Genomic DNA, 22,066 nt, shown 5'->3' with positions numbered 1-22,066 from the left:
ACCTGAGAAATGCAGTTGTCATCCATTCCTTCTCTCTTGTCCTCTTTGCAGCTGTATACTACACACACATACACACACGCACACACACAGAGCAGCAGCTCTTGCCTCCCAGGCGCTGTTGTTTTATCAATAAATGGCGACATTAGTTCATATCATGTGATTCGAAGAGGATTCGTTGCACATTAGAGGCCCTAATCGCCGCCTATAGTCTACCCCCCGGGCCTCGCCTACATGACCCTGCTGAGCACAGCGTTTTCTTTATGCCCCCTGACAGAGCTGGGGATTGAGCCCAAACAAAAAAAAAACACGAGGGTGAAAAAATGTTTTTACACCCACCACGCTCCCTCGCAGGCCTGGCTGTGTGGGCTCACCGAACCCTTTTAGCTTTCGATCAATGGGGCAAGTTACTGGAGTCTGGCCAACTCTGACAGATAGCACAGAAAGAAAAAAGCATGCCTCTTCAAAAATTTTGGTTTTTTGTCACTGTGTTTTGTACCTCCACCCATCCTCACTTCAAAAAAAAAAAAAAAAAAAAGAAGAAGAAAAATGCAAGGTGAAATGAGGGAATGCTTCTTTTATTTTCCCTTAAAGATTAGAGTTTTCTGTGCGGAGGGTGAGAAGGCGAGGCTGTGGGTGGAGGAACAAGAGGAAGAGGTGGGCAGAGGGAAGGCTGCTTTGCGTCATCCACAGCAGATGAACCTCTTGTCGGACGTGGGTTCCTGACATGGAAGCTGGACAAAGCAGCAGCTCGTCCCACAGCTAATGATGGGTGTTATAATTTAACAAAAGTCTGGTGATTATGGGTCTGCTGATGAACCAGGAGCCATGGGATACGCAGCAGTCTCTGGGGACGGGTTCACAACGAGAGCGCAGTGCCCCCCATTGGAGTAGAAAACGCATTGCTCTTTTCTACTCAGACTTCAGAGTGCTGCTGATAATTTAGTACACTATGTGGGTGATATTGGAAATTACTGAACTGCACAAAATTAAACTAGTAGTACATTTGGCACTTTTATTATATTCATATGCAATCATTTCCATAAGTATTTGGACAGTTACACAACCACAGTGCATTTTGAACCAATTTATTGATTTAAAATCAAGAATGAAGTGCAGAATTTGAACTTTAATGAAAAAGGGTTCAACCTGATGTTTTTGTACACAGTCCTCCATTTTCAGAGGCTTAAAAGGGATTGGACAGATGACCAATAAACAGTTTAATGGCTGGTTCCCTGATTGTTCCCTGACAAAATAAGTAGATAAAAGATCTGAAGTTGATTCATGTGTTAAACTTGTATTTGATAGCTGTGTTTTGAAATTCTCAATATGACATCCAAAGTGATGTCAGTGCAAGCGAACAAGGCCAAGGTTAGGCTGCAAAAACCTTTAACAGTGGCCAAATTAATAATCGGGTTCATTCTTAAAAAGAAGGAATGCATTGGTCAGCTTAGCGACACCACAGATGACAACTAAAGTTTTCATGGTTAAGAAAATCAGCTTCAAAATATCTAAACTAGTCAAGAAAATTCTCGAGGAGGTCGGCGTGTCGTTGTCACCGTCTAATAACAAGAGACGCCTTCATGAATGGAAATATAGAGCCTTTAGAACAAAGTGCAAACCACTGGTTACACTCCAGAAGTTTTGATCCCTCATAACGAGGGCTGTCTTAATCAGCAGAAAATGCTGTAAAACGTATTAAAACACATTTAACAGTCCAAAAATGTAAACCCTCCTTTACATTTTATAAACTAATCCAGTGAGCACACTGGAATCTTTGGCCGATTCTGGCCCCACAAACCTTATGTTTCACACCTCTGGATTAGACTTTGGAGAAAAGAGCTAAAAAAAAATCTGGATGGGTTTGAAAAAATAGCATGATAAGAAGAGAACAGTATGTAGAAGAAGAGAAACAGGTCATGATCTGAAGCACATGTTATCTATCAAACATGGTGGAGACTATGTTGTGGCATGGATATGTATAGCTACAGCGACCGGAGCTGGGTCACCTCTGTTTATTTGTGATATCACTGCTGATAGAAGTCGCAGGATGTAATCTGAAGTGTACACGACTATATTCTGTGCTCAGCGAGTCACAGTACGCATGGTTAATGATCCAAAGGAAACTGGAAAAGCAACCCAAGAGTTTCTCAAGGTGTATGTTCCTGCATTTTTCTATTAAAATTATTTTATTTTAGATTAATGCATGATCTGTTGGCATATGACTGTTCTATTACATTTTAGTATAGTTTTATATCATATGGACAGTCGCAGTTATATTCTACACTAGTAAAAATAGGCTCAAACATACACCCTGAGTCATAAAATCCTGTCTTATTTTTAATGGGTGGTCTTATTCAAAACAAAGTAAGTAAACAAGGAATAACAAGTTCCCACAGAGACAGACTTTAACATCAAAGTCAGACCTGAGACAGGAGACACTGGGACAGCCTAAATCTCCAGGCAGGTTATCCAGCATGCTTGGTACATCCGACCTTTCAAGTACCCTAAAAAGCTGCGCACAGAGTGCTGGCCAGTTTGTCTTATGACCCTGAGGCTCATCTCCCCGGCCCCTACGCTGACCCCGGGTGCTGACAAGCCACACCTCCTCCTCCTCTGCTGTCTGTCATCTTGCAGATAACTCTCCCTGCCTCAGTGTCATGTCCACCTGGCACCTTGTAAAAATGGGACATGATAGCGAAAAAGGTCAGAACACGGTGAAGAGGCCCCCGTGTAGAGCTGTCTGTTGAGCACAAACTACGGCTCTAGATAATAGCATTTCTAGGGAGTGTGTGGAGGCAGCGTTACACTTGTTTATGGAGGAAGAGGGTCTCTCGGTCGACATGCAGTGTGTTACATTTTTGTGTGGCTCCTCCACAAAAATGTCCAAGTGCTTTCATTTCTTAGGCCTTAATAGCTCATTAGGATTTGTAATGCAGGTCAGTAATTGTTTGGCTGACATTTCCAGAGCACAACTCTCTAAACTGTGGGTAAAAATCAAACTAACTATGGTTTGTAGGTGACTGATGATTATACAAAGACATCAAACCTGAGAATGTTCGAAGCAACATACAGGCAGGCTAAAGTTATTTGGAAACAAATGCTGTGGATATATTCTGCTCTTTAACCACAAACCAAAGGTATGTTGGTAATATTTGGTTTGAGTGCCGGCTAGCGGCACAGGAGAAAGTGAGAATGAATTAATAATAATAATAATGGATTGGATTTATATAGCGCTTTTCAAGGCACCCAAAGCGCTTTACAATGCCACTATTCATTCACTCTCGCATTCACACACTGGTTGTAGCCACAGCTGCCCTGGGGCAGACTGACAGAAGCGAGGCTGCCATATCGCGCCATCGGCCCCTCTGGCCAACACCAGTAGGCGGTAGGGTAAAGTGTCTTGCCCAAGGACACAACGACCAGGACAGAAAGCCCGGGGATCGAACCGGCGACCTTGCGGTTACAGATACGCTTCCCAACCCCCTGAATATCAAGATTTTCTGGATGGAAAAGTCATCCAGCTGCGGAAGAAACTGAAAAGAGACGGATTTTTAGGAGAACGAACCAAATCAGAAGACCTCTCAACAACTGTTGGAGTAGCTCTCAGATTAGCTCTGTCGAAACTGTTAAAGAAGTCTTAAAAGTAAAAATGTCTAACTTTTTCAAACTGGAAACAGTAGTTCCTTTCAACAGACTTCAGGTTTAGGTGACCATGATAGATATTTAAAGGATTATGTTACGAAAGAGTAACATCCTGCATACAAGATTCAAGATACCCACATATTTGTGACCCTGTAGTGTGTATAGTCAAAAGGTTTGTCTGATTTTCACTCCCCTTTGCTCACTACTTGCTTCTATTTTGCAGATTTCGCAGGTAACCCTGATTCTTTAATAGGTCAGTTCATCAAGTTAAAATATAATATGATATACACTTCTCAAAGACATTAAAGGATAACTTTAATCACACATCAGATCTATTTTCTCCTGCTTATCTAGATTTGGACTGTGGGGACAGCAGCAGATACATCCTGGCTCTGCCGGAGGTTTCTTCCTGTTAAATAGGGAGTTTTTCCTTCCCACTGTCGCCAAAGTGCTTGCTCATAGGGGGTCATATGATTGTTGGGTTTTTCTCTGTTTGTATTATTGTATGATCTACCGTACAATATAAAGCGCCTTGAGGCGACTGCTGTTGTGATTTGGCACTATATAAATAAAATTGAATTGAAAAACCTTATCTAGGATGTTTCCACGAGGCATCGTTGGTCAGATCCCTGAACCATCTCAACTGGCTCCTTTCAATGTGGAAGAGCAGTGGCTCTGCTCTGAGCCCCTCCTGAATGACTGAACTCATCTTATCTCTAAGGGAGAGGCCAGCCCAGCCCAGGAAACTTCCTTCAGAGGAAAGTCATTTCCGCTGCTTGCATACTCAGTCTCATTCTTTTTCAGTGACTACCCAAACCTTGTGGAGATAAGTAAAGGTAGATTGACTGGTAAAAGTCCACAGCTTTTCTTTTACACTCAGTTCTTTCTTTACCACAACAGGGTAACTGCAGATGCTGCACTAATCTGTAAATCTCCTGCCCTCTTTTCTCAGTAGTGAACAAGACCCCGAGATACTTAAAATACTTCACTTTGGGCAACAACTTACCCTAAATGAGCACTCCACCCTTTTCCGGCTGAGGACCATGGCTTCAGACTGGTACGGATTTTTATCTCAGCTGCAAACTGCCCTAAAGCCTGTTGGAAGTCAACTGCCTGAGGAGGCCAGAAGAACCACATCGTCTGTGAAGAGCAGAGATGGGATTCTGAGGTCAGCAAACTGGAAATCCTCTGCCACTTGGCTTCGTCTAGACATTTTACCCATTAAAGTTATCAACAGAATCAGTGTTGACCAAAGCACTTTTTCCTTGACCTTACCTGTCAGCTGCCTCTAGAGTCCCACAAGCTAACTATGCCTAATAGGACTCCATGAGCTTCACAGCCCCCTCCCCCTCTGGTGTCCATGATCTGGTTTGGGGTTAGCACCGCGACAGGCACCAAGCGCCTTGAAGCCACAGCTCCAGACTTTGTGGTATACTGCAAAGTGTATTAAATTAAACACTTGACCTTTCTAGTTTAGAATAAAGATGCTAGTTATTTATACTTAGAAAAGAACAAATGTTTTACTCACCTCTAGTAAAAGGACTTTGCATAACAATTTTAAATACAGTTTATAAAAACAGTATAATAAGCTTTCTACATTTAGCATCTGTGTGTATAAATCCAAACACAATCAAGAAGCTGGTTAGAAAATGACTTCTTTATTTAACATGACCGTATCAGCATATCAGCCCACACACATAGCATCAGACTCAAGTCACAGTCACTCACTTTCAGTATATACAGATAGGCACATTCACATTAGGCATTAAAGCCAGCCACAGCATCTTCTGTAGGTCCAAACCTGTGGCATATTTGGCTGCTGCCTATGAGTCAGCCATCTTAATTGGGGTCCTCTGATCCAAGGTCTGTTTCAAACTTTCACAGACGAAATTAATGTTCTAAGCACACTGATCTGGAGTCAGAAATTGTGACCAGTGTTCTCCATCCAAATACAAACGGTTCTTCCTGAAATGTCATGCTGCAGTTTCAGCCCAATAAATGCAAACAGTTGTACAAATGAACAGGAACACCTACTCTTTTGGGAAAATAAAACTCTGGAAGTGTATTCCCTGACTTTGTTCACCAGTTAAATCCTCTTCAGTCAGGTGGGTGTGATGTGGATTGTGCACGAGGACAAGTTTTAGGTTAGCGATATATTTGAGATGTTGATTGCATTCATGGAAACGTCAAACTCAGCATTAAAAGGACATTCCTTATATTTTGAGGAATGGCTGTGGAAGCTTTTACACGATCTCATTTTCAACTCCAAATCTTATATTACCTGGAATTTTAAATGTAAGTTTTACTTGATGAAATTTAATCAAACTTTAAATCGTAAAAAGGGAGAACAAGTTTAAAAAAAAAAAAAAAAAAAAAAGTGTAACTTAAAAAACAAGTTCAGTTCACCAAAGAAAAAAATTAACCAATTACATGTCATGAAGCAAGCTTTTGCATTGCAGTGTTACCGCTCTACAAAAGCAAAGAACAGGACACTTAACACATGCTCAGTACTTAAACTAAGTTAAATTGAAAGTAAACTACAAATACAAACACAGGGGCAAACAGTGGGTTGCTAAACTTTGTATAATCCACGGCCTTCATCATTCACCAGAATTCTTTTAACGGGCGAGAAGGAGCAGGGAGGGTGCAGGTCTGCAGCAAATTTTCAATGAACGGCAAGAGGAGGAAATGATCCCCACTTAAAAACAAGAAAATCAAACCCATGTGTAAAGAGGATACAGTCAAACTAATAAAATGAGAAATAAATAATCAGCTGTATTTAAAAAAAACAAAAAACAGAACAAGGCTTCTCAGGAGGCGGGTTTTCAAATTCGTTTTCTTTATCCCAAACTACAGTGTTCCTCTGTGTCGTCTCCATCTCAAACAAGCGCCTCGCCTTTGAGATATTTACACGTCAAAGCAACCCAATTTGGGCTTAGTAAGCATGTAATGCTACATTGCATGAATGGAGGTTTCCCTAATGTCCAATAAAGAAACGCAGCATGTTGGCAGGGAGCCTTTCCACCGCACCGCAGTGAGTCAGACCCTTTCCTGTCCTGGGATCAGTCCTGACTCCTTTCCCTTGTGAGCTGAAGTCCCCCTGTGGTGCAGCGGTTTTAGCCTGAGAGCAGTACTGACAAAGGAAGAGCAGCGTGTGGGTTCATGGGAGAATGAAAGCGGCCCATAATGAACATGTGGGATACAACAGGTCGCAGTTAATGGGACAAAAAGGGTGCTGATCTTGTGCTGCATTCTCACATGTACTGGAAATTCTAAAATTCCACTTTAATGCAGGGAAAATTTCTCACACCTAAAGTTTGACTTTGACATCATTGGTGGCACACATTTACAATACCGACAAAAACAAATAAAATAAAAAAACACACATCTGCCCTGTCAAAGGTTAAGTCTGACCAGAGCTGGAAAGCAGGAAAGTGATTCTTGTGTGATGCCAACTTAAATACAAGAAAGGAAACTGACACAGAAGTGCAGTCAGACACTAATTAGTCAATGTTCATTTTCAGAATGAATCGAGAGACATTTGCTCCAACTTCCAATTCTTACCCGGTGTTTGTGTTTTGCACAAAATCTCAAGGTTGTTGGCGATTCTGTGTCTTCTTGTTTTACAACTTGTGTGTGTAAACAGCTCGAGCAGCAGTGGGGATAAACGTCAGCGCTCTCCACCCAACTGCTGCCATTAGCGATGTGACTGAATGAGTGAAAATGTCACAAGGCTAAAAGCAGTCTGACTGCACTTTAACACCAAATTTCTACTTAAGCATGAATCTCAGGTCTAAACCAAATGTTACTTGAACACAAAAATGACACCCTTACGTTCACTGAAAAGATGTCTGCGGCCAAAGCTGCGATCTTTCTGTCAGACATGGACATGCTAAACTGGAACCAGGAGTGTTTATTGTTTGTTTGTTTTAAAGCTGAACTGCCAATTGCTTCAACGATGGGATTCTGAACAGCACAGCTGGGGAGCACTTCTTCCTGCTGTCTTCCCATTCTGGGTGGTAATTTTGGTTTCAACTGTTTCCCTTTGCCTCTGTGATGCTTGGTACTGCCCTGTGGTCTCCCAGTGGCTGCTATAACTTCTTAAAAAGTGGGATTCTGTCGAATCTTTAATGTTTTTACGCTGCTTGAGCATAATGGACACACTCAGACTCCATGGAAATGCACAACAGAAAATTCTGTCATGAAAATATAACTGTCAATACACGTTTTCTACCTGATTTAATTGTGAAAGTAAGCTCTTCATCCCCTCTCATCCTCATATTTATCGGAGTTCATCTCTATGCCTGTCCTCCTCAAGCTTCTTCTCTGAGGCAGAAGTAAAAGTTTGGGCTGCTTGTTGACCACTACTTTTAATCAGCCTCTGCTTTTTCTGTTGTAAATGTTCCTCACCTGGAGGAAACAGCAAGTCAGTGAAGAGGGAAACGAGGACTACAAGATAAGACAGGTGAAGAGGACATTCTACTATATACCCTACGTGTCCCCCTCCTCTCCTGTCTTTGCAGACTCTACGAACAGAAGTCCAAGCAACTGCTACTCCCCTCCAACTGTTTCACCCCCACCCTCTTCCTCCGTGTTTTCTTCCGTGTTTTCCTCCAGAAGTTGTTTGTCTGAGTAAATGTCCCTGACGAGGAGGATTCTGATGAGGAGGCTCTCCAGGATTCGTCGGTCCAGCGGTGTGGAGCTGAACCACAGCGGGTCATCTGGGCTGCAGTCCGGATCCGGCTGAACATAAAACACATCTAGGCTTTTCTGCAACGGGAGAGGACTGCAGGGAGGTAGGTAAGGAGGAGGGGGAAAAAAAAAAAAAAGGCAAGCGGAAGGAACAAAAAAAGAAAAGTATTAGAAACAAGCAAAAAGGAGGTATTGTAGAAAAAGGGAGAAAAGTGCAGGGAAAAGAGCACAGGGGAGGGAGAAAATGAATGCATGTATTGGTTTCAGTTTCCTCTTGAACAGTTAGGAGAAAATTTTGATGACATTAATTTATAGCAAGTCCTCATCTTTAAAGAGTCAGCACTGAAGTTCAGGATGTGAACAGCAATGAGTTCTAATCACAGGACTCAAGCCTTTACTTTACAGCCACTCTTAAGATTTATTCCAGTAAAAACACTGAACCCACCACTTGGATCTGTAGAGTTCATAGAGGTGACACTCGTGCTTCTTAGCCGGGCAGCGTTGGGCGGAGCCGCCAGAGTTGCTGTCACGTTCCTCCTGCTCGTCGTCCTCGACCTTTCGTTTTCTCTTCCTCGACTCTGTTTGCACTGATCGTCCAACAGACAGAAAGGAAATTTTTGTAAAATTTTCCTCAAGGTTCTGCGTCTAAAACTAACACATGCAGAAACCACTAACACTTGTTTTGAACTGTAGATGATGGAAAATCAAGTTGAAAGACACAAACAGAGGTCCACGGGCATTTATGGTTTTGAATTGTTTGGCTCTGAATGTTAACAAACTGGATATGAAATCAGAAATGTTTCAGCATCTAATGTGGACATAAAAACTATGAATCACTGAATGCTAAATTATACATCTTGTGATAATGTGCATGTGTGAATTTCACAAACAGGAAGTTCAATCGTCCATCACAGCTAGATGAGAATTTCTATGGCCAATATATACGAAGCATATCAACATGATGCATTTTCCAGCCTCACCATGGTGATCCTGAGAGACGGAAGGCACGCGGATGCAGATTGTGGTCTCCTTGGTAACAGGATGGAGTGTGTCTGGGCCGTAGACGTTAGAGAAGGAGAGGCGCAGGTGCTGCTCCACGGTGCGCAGGCCAAAGTATTTGGTGTTCAGGTAAACGAGCGAGCGCAGCAGAGCGGCGGGACTCTGCTCCCCGAGATGACGACTGCTCCACAAGCTCTGCTCCTCCACTCGACCCCACAGCGAGCCTAAAGAGAGACGATCCAATTCCACAGTCAACATCTACAACACTCATCAGTTCTTTCTTGTCTTTATCCACCATTTACATCTGCCAAATATAATTTTCTACCTGGGTACTACTTGTGCAGACATGGAACCTGTTCGTGTTGGAGCGGTGTCCTCATATTATATCATAGTGCAATCACAACGTGTCAGGATGTGAACAGCAGAAGAGTTATAATCACTGGACACGGCTCAGAATATCGAGAAACACAACAGGTTGTTTAACAGCACCGTGCCACTAGCTGGTGATAACAAGAATATATTCAAACACACTTTCCAGTGTCATCGTTATCAGTGTGGGATGAGTTTCTTAGCAAGTATCATAGCTTCCACATTCCACACTGCAATGAGATACTGTCTCACATCTGAGACGATCTGTTTTTGCCTTTTTCATCCACATTGTTGCTGCTGAAAAATGAGGAATTTAGGACATGAGTTTATGTCAAAATACAGTATGTAAAGTCACCTGAAAAACTAAGACCATCTTGCTGTGAAAGTGGCAAAATTAATGAGCTTTCTGACCATGGTCATGTCCATGAAAGAGTTATAGAAACTTCATGAATACATAAAGAATGAGAAAGACTGCATGATGAGGATAAAGTTGGGATTTGCAGTCTTTATTCAGTACTCAAATCTGTACAGTTTCATGATAAAGCAATATCGTGTTAATCAAATTGTTTCCAGAAAGAAATATTAAAATCTGACAAAGTACTCAAAACTGTGCTAATTCCAAGTGGAGCAGGCACACAAGGAGGGTCTTACTAAGGATTACACTCACCATCAGGAAGTACACTGGGCTGCCAGTCCTTCAGGACCTTGTTAAGCTCCTCTCCAAACTGCTGGTAGCATGGATCACTGAACAGGTCATCCTTCCGGCCTTTGGAGTGAAGATGCTTTAAACAAAAAACAAAACTATCAGTTAAAAAAAAAAAAAAATGAAGAAAATGAAAGGATCACAGAGCTTCAGTCTGTGGTTGCTCACATAGTTTAAAACCGTGTCCTCATATTCAAAAGCTCATCACTGCTTTTCAGGATGTGAACAGCAAATGGTTATAATCAATGGACACACTAATCTATAAAGTCAGACTGAGGGAAAGGAAAAGGAATAATATAATAAATATAAAAAAAACGAAAGAAAATGACCGCAAAGATGTAGTGAGCACAGAAAATCCTTAAATTCCCTTTTTGAACAGTGACGATTTTAAAGGAGGGAGGAACATCGACAAAGAAGAGGCCTGGAAAGAGGGGCAGACATTTTCAACCATTTGAAGCCAAATATCCCAACACAACGATAAGTAACCCGATTAATCCGTTTCCACAAACAGATAAAGTCAGCCTTACACTTCTGTGGCAGAAAAATCACACTCCAGAGCTCTCTGAATGACCCCGCTCTCCACGCAGCAGCCATGCTCGATGACTACTTGCATGTGAGAGGAGGGGGGAAAAGAATGTGCACCAGTACTAAGGGTCCTACTGGAAACCCTCACTCGAAAATTAGTTCCTACTAAAAAAATTACTACAGATGGAATGACACTAGAATTTAAAAAGGTTAATAAGCCGATTCTTATTTTGTGTATATAATTTAAGTATTTAGATTTTTTTTTTTTACCTGCTTTTGAATTCTGTTTGGCCACATTTTTTTAATGAAATGTGGTAATGACAGACAAGTTAAAACTATTACTGTGACAAACCTACTGCTAACATCTACAAGACATGAACATTAAAAAAAAATTAAAATAAAATGCTCAGTTGAATTTTACAGTTGATGATTTGCTGCCTTCTCGAGAGGGGCAGCCGTTTCATACTAACCTGCTGGATCCCCAAACAGAGGTAGAGGATGCTGTCTGGAGAGTAGCGCTCCCCACTGGGCCTGCAGACCTCCCTGACAAAACGGGACAGAGCCACGTTCAGCTCCTCTGAACTCACTGACAAGAGGTTCCTTTTTGGCCGGGCTGCAGGAGACAGGAACAATCACCAACTGATGTTAGCAAACATGCAGTGTTTTTTTTATGTTTCCCAACAGGACAATCAATTTTTCTTTTCCAGCAAAGGAATGCACCTGGACTCTCTTAGTGTAACTACTGAACAGGGCAGGTGGGAAATGAAGGGGTTCAGTGTACCTGCTTTGGAGCTTTCCTGTGCTTTGGTGTCATCCGACTGATCAGGAGGAGACAGTGCCCAGCGTTTCCAGGCATTGATACCGTAGCGAGCTTTGAGAGGCAGTGATCGTCCTTCTGAGGTTCTGTTTGTTACATTTGAAGAAGAGGACGATGCTACATCTGGCTTCTCCTCCACTGCCAGCTTCTTGTTCCCCTTCAAGGCAAACAAACCCATTACTAACACAATCAAACTAAGTTTGCCATTGAAAATATTCTGGCACACACGTGTTATTACTTTTCTCCTGGATTGCGGTCGAGGTGCTGACTCCTTCGGTTCCTCCTTTGGTTCTTCCTTCGGTTCCTCCTTCAGTTCCTCCTTTGGTTCTTCCTTCAGTTCCTCCTTCTCTTCTGCCAGAACTGGAGGTAAAGCAAAGCCCATATCCTCATCATTTCCCTCTGGAACACGAGCGGGGTCTGAGGTTGAGAGAGGAAATAACACGCCTTCATGTAATATGGTTTATAAAAAAAAAAAAAAAAAAAAAAAAGTACATCCAGGAAATCAAAGCAAATCAACCAATCAAGCAAACTACAGCTGGAAAACGTGGAATTCACCCAATACGCAGGTTTACATAAATCGGACAGATTCATCGATCCAAACTGTGTCCAGAAAATGGTGTAACGACTTATTAACACTCTTTAAAATCCTTACATTAAAACCATCGATGTCAATGAGGCACAGAAAAAGGAAGAAAGAAGGAAAATAAAACTTGGATTGCAGGGCCAGTTGATGACTTCATACTCCTTTGAACAGTAAGCCAAAGCTTAAAACCTCTACACCGATAGGCGTGATGACAGCAGCTCCAGAAATAACCAGAGGGAAGAATTTTAATCTCAATTACTCTACTGATCCATTAAAAACCCCATGCAGTCAGATGTTGTTACATAAGACAAGAAATCAAATGGGAAGATGAACACAGAGGACGAGTGAGCAGGTCAGAGTGGGCAACAAAGGCACAGTATTAAATATACGAAGTCTTAAAATCGGTAATCTGAACACCTGAAATAAGGTTCATTAGAGGACTAGAGGTGGCTCTTAACAATTGATCTAATAAAAATAGTTTGCTCAAGCTATGAACAGCCATTATTAGAAATTATCCTTAGGAATTGTATGATTTTATTTTTTTTGGGGATCAGTAATTCTTAGCAAGCGATGAAAACTACAGTTAAGAAAAAAACTGCAGTTATTGTTAATGCACAAAATACTATAAAACTGCTTTTAAAACAGCTTGCTCCTGACTCTGTGCCTCTTATCCAGTATTCTCAGGTTTACAGCTACATGCTCAGAAGACGTTTACCTTGAGGAAAGTCTGCCTCCAAGTCCAGGTCGGGCTCATACTTCTCCTCCTCTTCTTCCTCAGAGCTGCTGCTGGTGCTGCTGGAAGACTCCTGGCCTTCAGGCTCCCTCTTCACCTTCACAGGTTTTACATCTGAATCATAAAGAAGGGTAGATCCTCACTGTCATGGTTTGCTGCAGCTTTCTTCCACTTCTCTCTTTTTATCAGCATATATAAAGAAACCGTCAGAAGCTAGTATAAGGGCTGTGTTCGGCACCTCTCTGATAAGCAATCTTTTAACCCGTATATTCAATCCTGGCGTGGGCTCACCTGGCTTCCGATCCTCTGTTATCACCTCAGCCATGGTGATCAGGTCGTCCTCCAGAGGATCAGAGGGCACCTTGGTTTTCAGTTCGTTGATGGTCTGGACGATCTCTTCTGCCCCCTGCAGGGTAGTGGGCAAGAACACAGGCACAGGAACCTGGAGGGGACAGGGTATCAAATTAATTAGTAATCAGATCACCGACTTGCAAGTTTATCTTTATAGCTTGCGCAAATTTGTGTTTAATTATTTTTTTCCTTCTAAAATTTTATAAGTTTAATTTTAAGCAAGGATAAATCATATGCAGTATGCTCAAGTCTTACCGGTACAGGCAGAGAGAGAGGAGTGGGAGTGACCTGTGAATACATATTCATAGGCATGGGAATGAACACGGGCACAGGTATAGGTACAGGCACGTACTCCCTCTTCACACCATCATCTACATCTGTGGGAACACACACGTCAAATCATTATGTAAGCCAGGTGTTTCAAACATATGGCTTGTGGACCAGAGCTGGGCACCCAGAGGGTCTAATCTTCAACCAGTGATTCCTCTCAGCCTCCAAGCAGACACACCAATTTCCAAAATCCTAAATCACCTTGTTCTCAAGTTATTGCATTCACAAGATTTAAAAACAAAACAAAACCACAAAACAACTTGCTCTGTCTGACCTTAAGGTCAAGGACACCGGCATTCACACTAATCGGATTTTTTTAGTAGATGCAGCAGTGTTATCAACCTGAACATCCTACGTCACCACGTTTTTCAATTATCACATTTACAAACTTGGGTGTCTGCGCCACCCACCATCCTGGTGGCGTGACTACAAAATCCCATCAGCCTTTTATGACGGAGGGGTAAAAATTATTGGAAGACAAAATTCAATTGAATCCAATGTTTTTATTATCAGCCTGAGATCAAACTGGACTGTATAAGATCTTAGAACTAAAATGAGCTCTACATATCTGCCATAAGCAAACTCGTACAGCGTACCTCTGAAGTTGCGTTTCACAGTTCACGTCCTCGGTCGTTCACGTATTTTCCTTAAAATCTAACAAATATTTGTTCCACCACAATTTTGCATAAAGCACAAATATCCTCCAATTGTTTCAAAGAGGAAACCACGGCTTGGGATGGCAAAATATCCCTGTACCGAGAGGTAGGAGGTTTGAAAGTAGCCAATCCAAGAACATTATTCGTCTCTCCTTTCTGCATTCCCGGCATGCTTTGCTGAGTGTTCTTGTCTCTCCTGTTTTGTTCTTCTTAAAGCCCTAAGGGTGCCACCCAAATGCATATTTATTATATTATAACAACAGGCATTTATATTCATTTTTTGAATGCTCTAGAATCGTAAACCCTGCAAATTTCATGGGGTCGACTGTATTAATGGGACACAAAGAAATGATTTTAAAATTATGAGTGCCAGAAATTTGTTAACGATTGTGTTTTTACCTGTCTGTAAGAGTTTGCTCTGCATGTGTGGCTTGCAGTAGGTAGCCTTGGTCAGTGTGAGTGGTTTGCAGAGCACCGCCTTGTTCTTTACATCTCTCACCAAACCTCCGCCAGTGTATGCCGCAGTGCTCTGGTTTACCAGCTGCAACATAGAAGACAAAATAAATCAACAGAAGAATAATTGATTTTAGATGAACTAATAAGATCTGTGTTTTTCCAGGAAGTAAATCAGTTCCACAGGCTACATTTCAAAACTATTAGGTAGTAAATACATGAGCCAGAACATTAATAACGTAGCTGCTCATCAAGCTTACAATTCATCCCATTTCGCAGGTTATTGCCCATAAAGCAGCAAACATGAGCTTGACCACAGTTTGGGTTAAGACCTAATAGGTGGTCAGTGAGTATAGGTTTGATTAAACTTTGACCAATACCCTAGGAGGAGTATCAGTTGTCGTGGACAGATGGATATCTCGCCATGACAAAAACTCACAGGTCCTTTTTGCTACATGAGCTAAAAACGCTTTCAAAAGGCAACTAGTGCTACATGATTTAAAAACAAGTGCTTTGATCAAGTCACCTTTTAAATATTCTTACTTACCCCAAGTTTGGCCCCTGGCACATCAATCCCTGTAAGACAGAAATGGAATATATGTCAACTAACATTCACATATAAGCATGACTTTATTTCCATTTTTTGGCACTGGATAACATTTCCTGATACTTGACAAAACCAACTTCTGTTACAAGGATGTAGATATGTCCAAGAGCGACACTTTGAAGCAAAAACCTGGTTCTTTCAGGGACACAAAGAGACACACACACAGTTTTTACCTAGGGTCGTATTCTCAGGGCCCTTCTGTGTGACCATGATGGGCTCATTCTGCTGGCAGTAGAACCTTAACAGGCACTCTTGATCACAGAACTGCTTCACCTCTGACCTCCACATCACAGACTCTGTCAGGTTACCCTGCACCTTACAACAGTCACACCTCGCCGCCTAGTGGACATGACGACATAGCTCTCGTTAATGTTCTTGCACTGTTTTTCCACATAGAAAAAACATGTATTTCATGGAGTGCGTGTCAGCAGACCTTATAGTACCAGTCGTTGAACTTCTTGGCACACGCCTCGCTGCAGAAGTCCCGGGTCATACCTCCGAGCGGTCGGGTTACACCTCTCTTACAGAGTTGGTTGCAGTGGTTACAGCTCACACATTTCAGACCCAAACGCTTAATAAAATCCTGCTTGAATAACAACTTGCAACCTAAGGAGGGAAGAAAACAAACAAACAAACAAAACAGAAAATGAATTAAAGCTTACAAACAGGATATATATGACTTCAGATAAATGAGACAGGGTTCAAATGACAACTATGAATGTCTAAATGGGCCAACAGCCAGCATGGGATGACATCAAATTGCCAATTCTACTTCAAGCAGAGAAGAGGACAGGCGATGAGTACCTTCGCTGCAGAATGGTCTCTTGACCCCCGAGAACTTGACCATCTCATGTAGTGTCTTCTCCTCTTGGCAGTACTCGCAAAATGTCACAATACAGTGAAGCTTCTTGTAGTCTTCACAACACGTTTTGCTACAGAACTGGTAGACCTTATCCTGAAGGCACACACATTCAGAGAAACGTACTGCAGCCATTCTGTTTTAAGATACATCAAAATTACATCTTCACACAGTAGAAATGCTCCCATGGCTTCTGCACCTCTCCATCTTTTTTCACTGCACATGACATCACTCACTGTATCACAGGAGGCAGTATTAGGAACTTATCTTTCTACATCATGCTTTCTAATGCAAAATATAGACGTGAATTTGTACAAAATTTAATGTAAACCGTACATTCCTCTTGTGCAGACCTTTAAAAGGAATTGTGCAGCACAACAGGCAAAGAAAAGTTCAGTTCTCAGACAAGCTTAGCAGATTTTAAAATAGTTTACACTGCTTTAGAGTGATATTTGTAGAAAACAAGAGGCACTCCGTGTTCCATCTTTATGAACGTTGGTTCACTTCAAGGATGGTCTCACCTCCCACTCCAGTATTTCAGGCTTTAAGCTGAACACTCCTCGACAGTAGTTACATTTCAGCTTGACTGTGCTGTTTGTGGTGGACAAAGGTGCCTGTCCATTGGTGGCTGTCTGAAGAGTAGCATTCTGTTTAAAAACAAAAAGTTTTAAACATGCATGCTTTCACAAACATCCTGATGGTATATCCAAACACATCACCAGCTTCAGCTAGATCCACAAGCTCATCTCTACACGTGTTTGGTATTACAGAAAATTTTATATTATAAAAATACATGAAGTCACAGTAGTTTGTACAAAATCTGTTTCCTCGTTGATATGTAAATGAATGCAACATGAGTCTTAAAAACTAATCAGGCCATAGACGCCACAGAGGAAACCTGCAGTATTTGAGCTGCTGAGCTCAATGAAAAAATAATCTTGGTTTTATTTTCTGCAACTTTGATGATTCTCATCTCCACTGTTATGATTAAGATCCCACATGTATTCAATCTTCCTATAGATAAGTATGAACACAGGCATAAGTATCACAGGCATCAGAGCAGAATTTAATCAGGTTATTGAAATATTTACAGAATGGTATTAATATACCCGTTTACCTCATTTCAGCAGCATCCTGCTTCATCATCAAACACATAACAATAAGGGGTTTCATTCAGATACATCAAACAGCTACTGTGCCAACATGTCTTCTAAAGAGCCCAGATTTGTTTGAAATGAGTCTCACCTGGAACTTGGTTACACACTGTGAGCTGCAGAAGTTAAGGACATTTCCCTCTGGTAGCGTGGCCTGATACTGTGGTAAAGAATTCCTCTTACAGAAATGACAGGTGGGCTCTGTGCCTGCACACACAGGTGTTAGGCATTAAAACACAGAAATAAAAGCATATCTGAAACGCAGGTCTTTCTAAGTAACTCTCATACTCAATTCATTTTGTTGGTAAAGTGATTCGGTTTTCTAAAAACTAATGAGCAGGTGTGGATATACTAGTTCAAAGGAGCCATTTTCTGCTTCCGGCAAACCAGTCAACCTAAATGCACTCACACAGGGAGATCATTTGATTGTGAACACAAACAATAAGCAACCCAGCACTTTTCAAACTAAATGCCTATTATGTTGCTCCCCACTTGCAGTGTTAATTATCCTAATGCCAGCTCAACATCTTATGGTACCTGTGCAGAAATATGGATCTCTAGGTTAAGTCTCTGGACTAAAAAAGGCTGAAAGTGAAAGCTAAATTATGAGAGAGCTGTTTCAAAGTTGCTGCTTGTGTATTGTGGTTACTCACTGATGATGGATGTTGTTGTCAGCTTGCCCTTGTTCATACAATTAACAGAGCAGTAGGAGACCATGGCGCCACCTGCCCCGACGCTATGGAGTACCTCTCCCGTCTTAATCAGTGTTTTGCAAGACAGGCAGCTCTCAAGTTTACTGTGAGCCTGAGAGAGACAGGGAAAGCACCACAACTTAACAAGACATCGCTAACTGATCATGCTAACAGATACAAAATGTGGCAACAACAAAATGTTTTGAATGTTTGTAAACCTTCTGGGAAGCTAGCATCTTAGACTTCTGATGAACGCTTTCAACAGTCCACATGTTTGTTTTGAGATCCATTTCCCACCGTTTGGCCCAGAGATTAGAACTATTACTGAAACTTGCAGTGATGACCTCAGGCTGTAAAACTACTCACTGGTTTTCTTAATAAAATGAATGTTTAACCTTTGAAAGACAAAAAGAACAATATGTTCACAAATGTTGTGAAAATGGAACTGAATACTTGAGACTATGCCATTTGCCTTGTTATTCATTTGTAAGAAAAGTTTGACATTTTTTGAAAAAACAAACAAAAACAAACATTAACACAATGGCAGAATAGTAAGGTTTGGCAGATCTCAGGGTCATTCTCATTCACTCATTTGTTGTGGATTTATCCTTCAGTGGGACACCAACACTGAACCCCTACAATGTAATCTATAGTGTAATCTGACTTGCACCTCCCTAGAACAATAACTACGCACGGCGTTGACGCAGCCTGCAACGATTGTGACTGGTTGGTTCAGTACTGTTGAGTCCTTGGGTGCTTTTCCAGCTACTTTTTTGCCACAGTTTTTGATTTTATCAATAAGAGAATATCACAATCATCTCATGCTAATCATAGCATTAATATACACTCACAAATGTCAACAAAATCAGAAACTCAGAATGAACATGAGGGAAAAAAGAAGTGAAAAAAAAACCCAAAAAACTTTAGGACCCAAAAAAATGATGGAAAACAAGGAGCAAGGATCCAGGGGGGAAAGAAGACCGGGCATTTTATTTGTTTCTATTGTGTGGCACCGCATGTAAAAACACTGGGACACAATCATATGGTAATTAACACATAATGCACCAGCACAAGCATAAATAAACGTCCACCACTTACGTGGGTTAAATCATAGACTCACAAAGATTCCCCAAAGGAGTCTAAATCAGGCCTCAGGTGGGGATGCTGCCTGAGTAAAGGCATGTAGGAGGCAGGACGCACAAATCTTCTGCAAGATTAACTGGACATCACACACTTTGTATTAAGGAGTTGGAAAATTAAAATCTGTTTAAATATTTGCTATATACACAGCTCAGCTGGTTCAGGAATCCCCTGCATGTAGGGATGGGTTCCCACTGTTTCAATTCCTTAGAATCGTTTGCCATTTTTGCAAACTATTCCCTTATCGATTCCAGTCGCCCCAAATGACGTCACCACGTTGCGGAGCGTCATTTACCTGGCAGGAAACATGGTACCTAAGCGGCTCAAACACTCAAAAGTTTGGTTATACTTTACGAGAACGGATAACAACAGGACAACTTGCAATACTTGCAAAGTAGATATTTCATTTAAGGGAGGAAACACTACGAATATGCAAAAGCATTTGCTCACAAAACACACGATGACCTTAAATGAATGTCGTGTTTTTAATTCCGCTCCGGGTTCGTGAATCTCAACCCAGCAGCAGCGGTAACGTTTGTACGTCCTCTCCCGTTAACTCGGCAGGTAAATAATCAACTAACAGTGCATATTATGTTAGCGCGATCTGCCTTATTACAAAACCTGCCATTACTGTGCATTTAGGTGACCATGATGAGAGAGACAGAGTCTGGCTCACATGCTGGCAGTTCTTGCTGCAGTCTACTGGTAGCGTCTCCTTTCAGGCCAGGATAGACGAAAGTCACCGATCAGTGACTAATCACCTCAAGAATATTTCAAGGATAAAAGATCTGATGTCTCAACAGGACCTGGAAAAAACTAGTCCATGCATTCATCTTTAGTGATTACTGTAACAGCATCTTTACAGGTCTACCTAAAAAAATTAGTCAGACAACTACAGCTCATTCAGAACTCTGCTGCTCAAGTCCTCACTAAGACCAAAAAAGTGGACCACATCAGTCCAGCTCTGAGGTCCTTACACTAGCTGCCTGTCCGTCAGAGGATAGACTTTAAAGTTCTGATGCTGGTCTATAAAGCTCTGAATGGTTTAGGACCAAAATACATCAGTGACCTCCTGACCCAGTATGAACCTTCCAGATCCCTCAGGTCATCTGGATCTGGTCTTTTATCAGTTCCCAGAGTCAGAACCAGACACGGAGAAGCTGCATTCAGCTTTTATGCTCCTTATATCTGGAACAAACTCCCAGAAAGCCTCAGATCAGCTGAAACACTCAGTTTATTTAAATCCAGGTTGAAGACTCACCTGTTCTCAGCTGCATTTGAATAAAGCACCAAACCACTGTTCATCTACAATCACGATGAACACCAGTGTACCACAAGGCTGTGTGATGAGCCCTTTCCTCTACTCCCTCTTCACCCACGACTAGGGCTGAACGATTATGGAAAATAATCTAATTGCGATTTTTTGCCCCAATATTGCGATTGCGATGCGATATGCGATTATTTTTTAAGGTCTTTGTCTTCTGTATTATTAAACAAAGACAAGCAATACATCATATAGTATGGACAATACTATATTACATTAATTTTAAACTGTTCTTTCCTGGAAGACAGACCTCTGTTATGATGACATGAGGTGATGCATGAATTGATGACTGACATTTTTATTTAACTTCTTCAATCACAACAGTATATTTGAACATACACAATAGTTTATTTTTAGCTTACAAACATCTGAGCATAAAGTGCTGACAAGGAACCCTGGTGTAAACATTAAAATGAAAGTCAGTACAATGTGCAGATTGCAGAAATATACATAAAAAAAATCAGTGGCTTTACCACACTCAGTTTTTCGACATCTGTGAACTACTAGACAGTCATTCAATTAAAAAATAATATTAAATAAATAAAACTAATAAATAAAAAATACACACATCTTACTGATCTCTGCAGTCAGTAACATTACACATAAAGTGCAAACATAATAGCAATTGTATAAACACACACACAAACACGACTTTAAAGTTTAAAGGCGTGAAATTGGACGGTCTAGTTCTGATTAGCGTCACCGCTGTCTCGGTGGAGTTTAATAAACTCGGCCGTCTGCTTCTTGCTATCTAAAATATAACCAGACACTGGTGTAAATTCTCGACTGTCTCATACTTCTGTTTAATAAGTTTTCTGTTTGACGTTTAGTCAGCTGTGTGAAAACCAAGGAGGAACCCACCCGGGGGATTAATAAAGTTTTATTTTATCTAATCTAATAACTTTAATCTCAGCCAAACCGATTTACTCACGAACAAACAAAACACTGAAAAAAGCCCAACAATAACATTTTTAGGTTGTCTAAGTGACTTATATATTACGTTTAACCCGAGCAGCGAAACTCCGCGGTGATCTGAAAATGATGTGCCGGGAGTTGTGCCGTTCTCGGCCGCATCAGTAACCCTCGAGCTCCCGGCTAGCTGTCGAGCTGGTGGGTAGCAGACGCCTCTGAAAACGTCGAAGCACTTTTGCAAATATGGGATATCTTGATAAACCGAGCAGATATTTGATGTTTACACAACTACTTTCTCGCCTGAAAATATGTTAAAAGTTTATTTTGTGACCCAGAAAGATTAGTATGAGTAATTTTAAAACTTAGTAGCGGCCGCCATTGCTGGAAACTGGAGTTTGGCTGGGCCGCGCTATGAATTCTGGGATATGGTAGTAATTTGGACAGCCTTCGGCGCGTCGCTGTGATGTAATCGGTCTACAAATGCGGCCTCAGGAGGATGCAGCCCATGAATTTGGACATGTCCAG

General features: G+C 41.4%; 1 protein-coding gene across 2 annotated transcripts in view; it reads right to left on the bottom strand.

Moving 5' to 3' along the window:
* Positions 1–5,281: 5,281 nt before the first annotated feature.
* The window catches only part of zmym2 (zinc finger, MYM-type 2), a 35,742-nt gene continuing 18,957 nt past the window's right edge, over positions 5,282–22,066 (bottom strand). For both annotated transcript variants that reach the window (XM_085383503.1, XM_085383504.1), the window contains exons 8-25: positions 18,127–18,277; positions 17,565–17,680; positions 16,841–16,966; positions 16,265–16,415; positions 15,894–16,066; positions 15,634–15,799; positions 15,401–15,429; positions 14,800–14,941; positions 13,670–13,791; positions 13,355–13,505; positions 13,046–13,177; positions 11,986–12,164; positions 11,712–11,904; positions 11,401–11,543; positions 10,370–10,484; positions 9,315–9,557; positions 8,780–8,921; positions 5,282–8,428 (exon numbers count right to left, since the gene is read on the bottom strand). In XM_085383503.1, coding sequence (XP_085239629.1) covers positions 8,194–8,428; positions 8,780–8,921; positions 9,315–9,557; positions 10,370–10,484; positions 11,401–11,543; positions 11,712–11,904; positions 11,986–12,164; positions 13,046–13,177; positions 13,355–13,505; positions 13,670–13,791; positions 14,800–14,941; positions 15,401–15,429; positions 15,634–15,799; positions 15,894–16,066; positions 16,265–16,415; positions 16,841–16,966; positions 17,565–17,680; positions 18,127–18,277 — 2,709 coding nt within the window. In that variant the 3' untranslated portion in view covers positions 5,282–8,193. The remainder of the gene's footprint in view (positions 8,429–8,779; positions 8,922–9,314; positions 9,558–10,369; positions 10,485–11,400; positions 11,544–11,711; positions 11,905–11,985; positions 12,165–13,045; positions 13,178–13,354; positions 13,506–13,669; positions 13,792–14,799; positions 14,942–15,400; positions 15,430–15,633; positions 15,800–15,893; positions 16,067–16,264; positions 16,416–16,840; positions 16,967–17,564; positions 17,681–18,126; positions 18,278–22,066) is intronic.

This window comes from Rhamphochromis longiceps, linkage group LG16, assembly GCF_057381845.1.
Source record: "Rhamphochromis longiceps isolate RC_006_pf linkage group LG16, R_longiceps_female_GT1.1, whole genome shotgun sequence".
Classification (NCBI taxonomy): Eukaryota; Metazoa; Chordata; class Actinopteri; order Cichliformes; family Cichlidae; genus Rhamphochromis; species Rhamphochromis longiceps.
The sequence above is the reverse complement of the archived record's forward strand: the minus strand, read 5'-3'. Positions and strand labels throughout refer to the sequence as shown.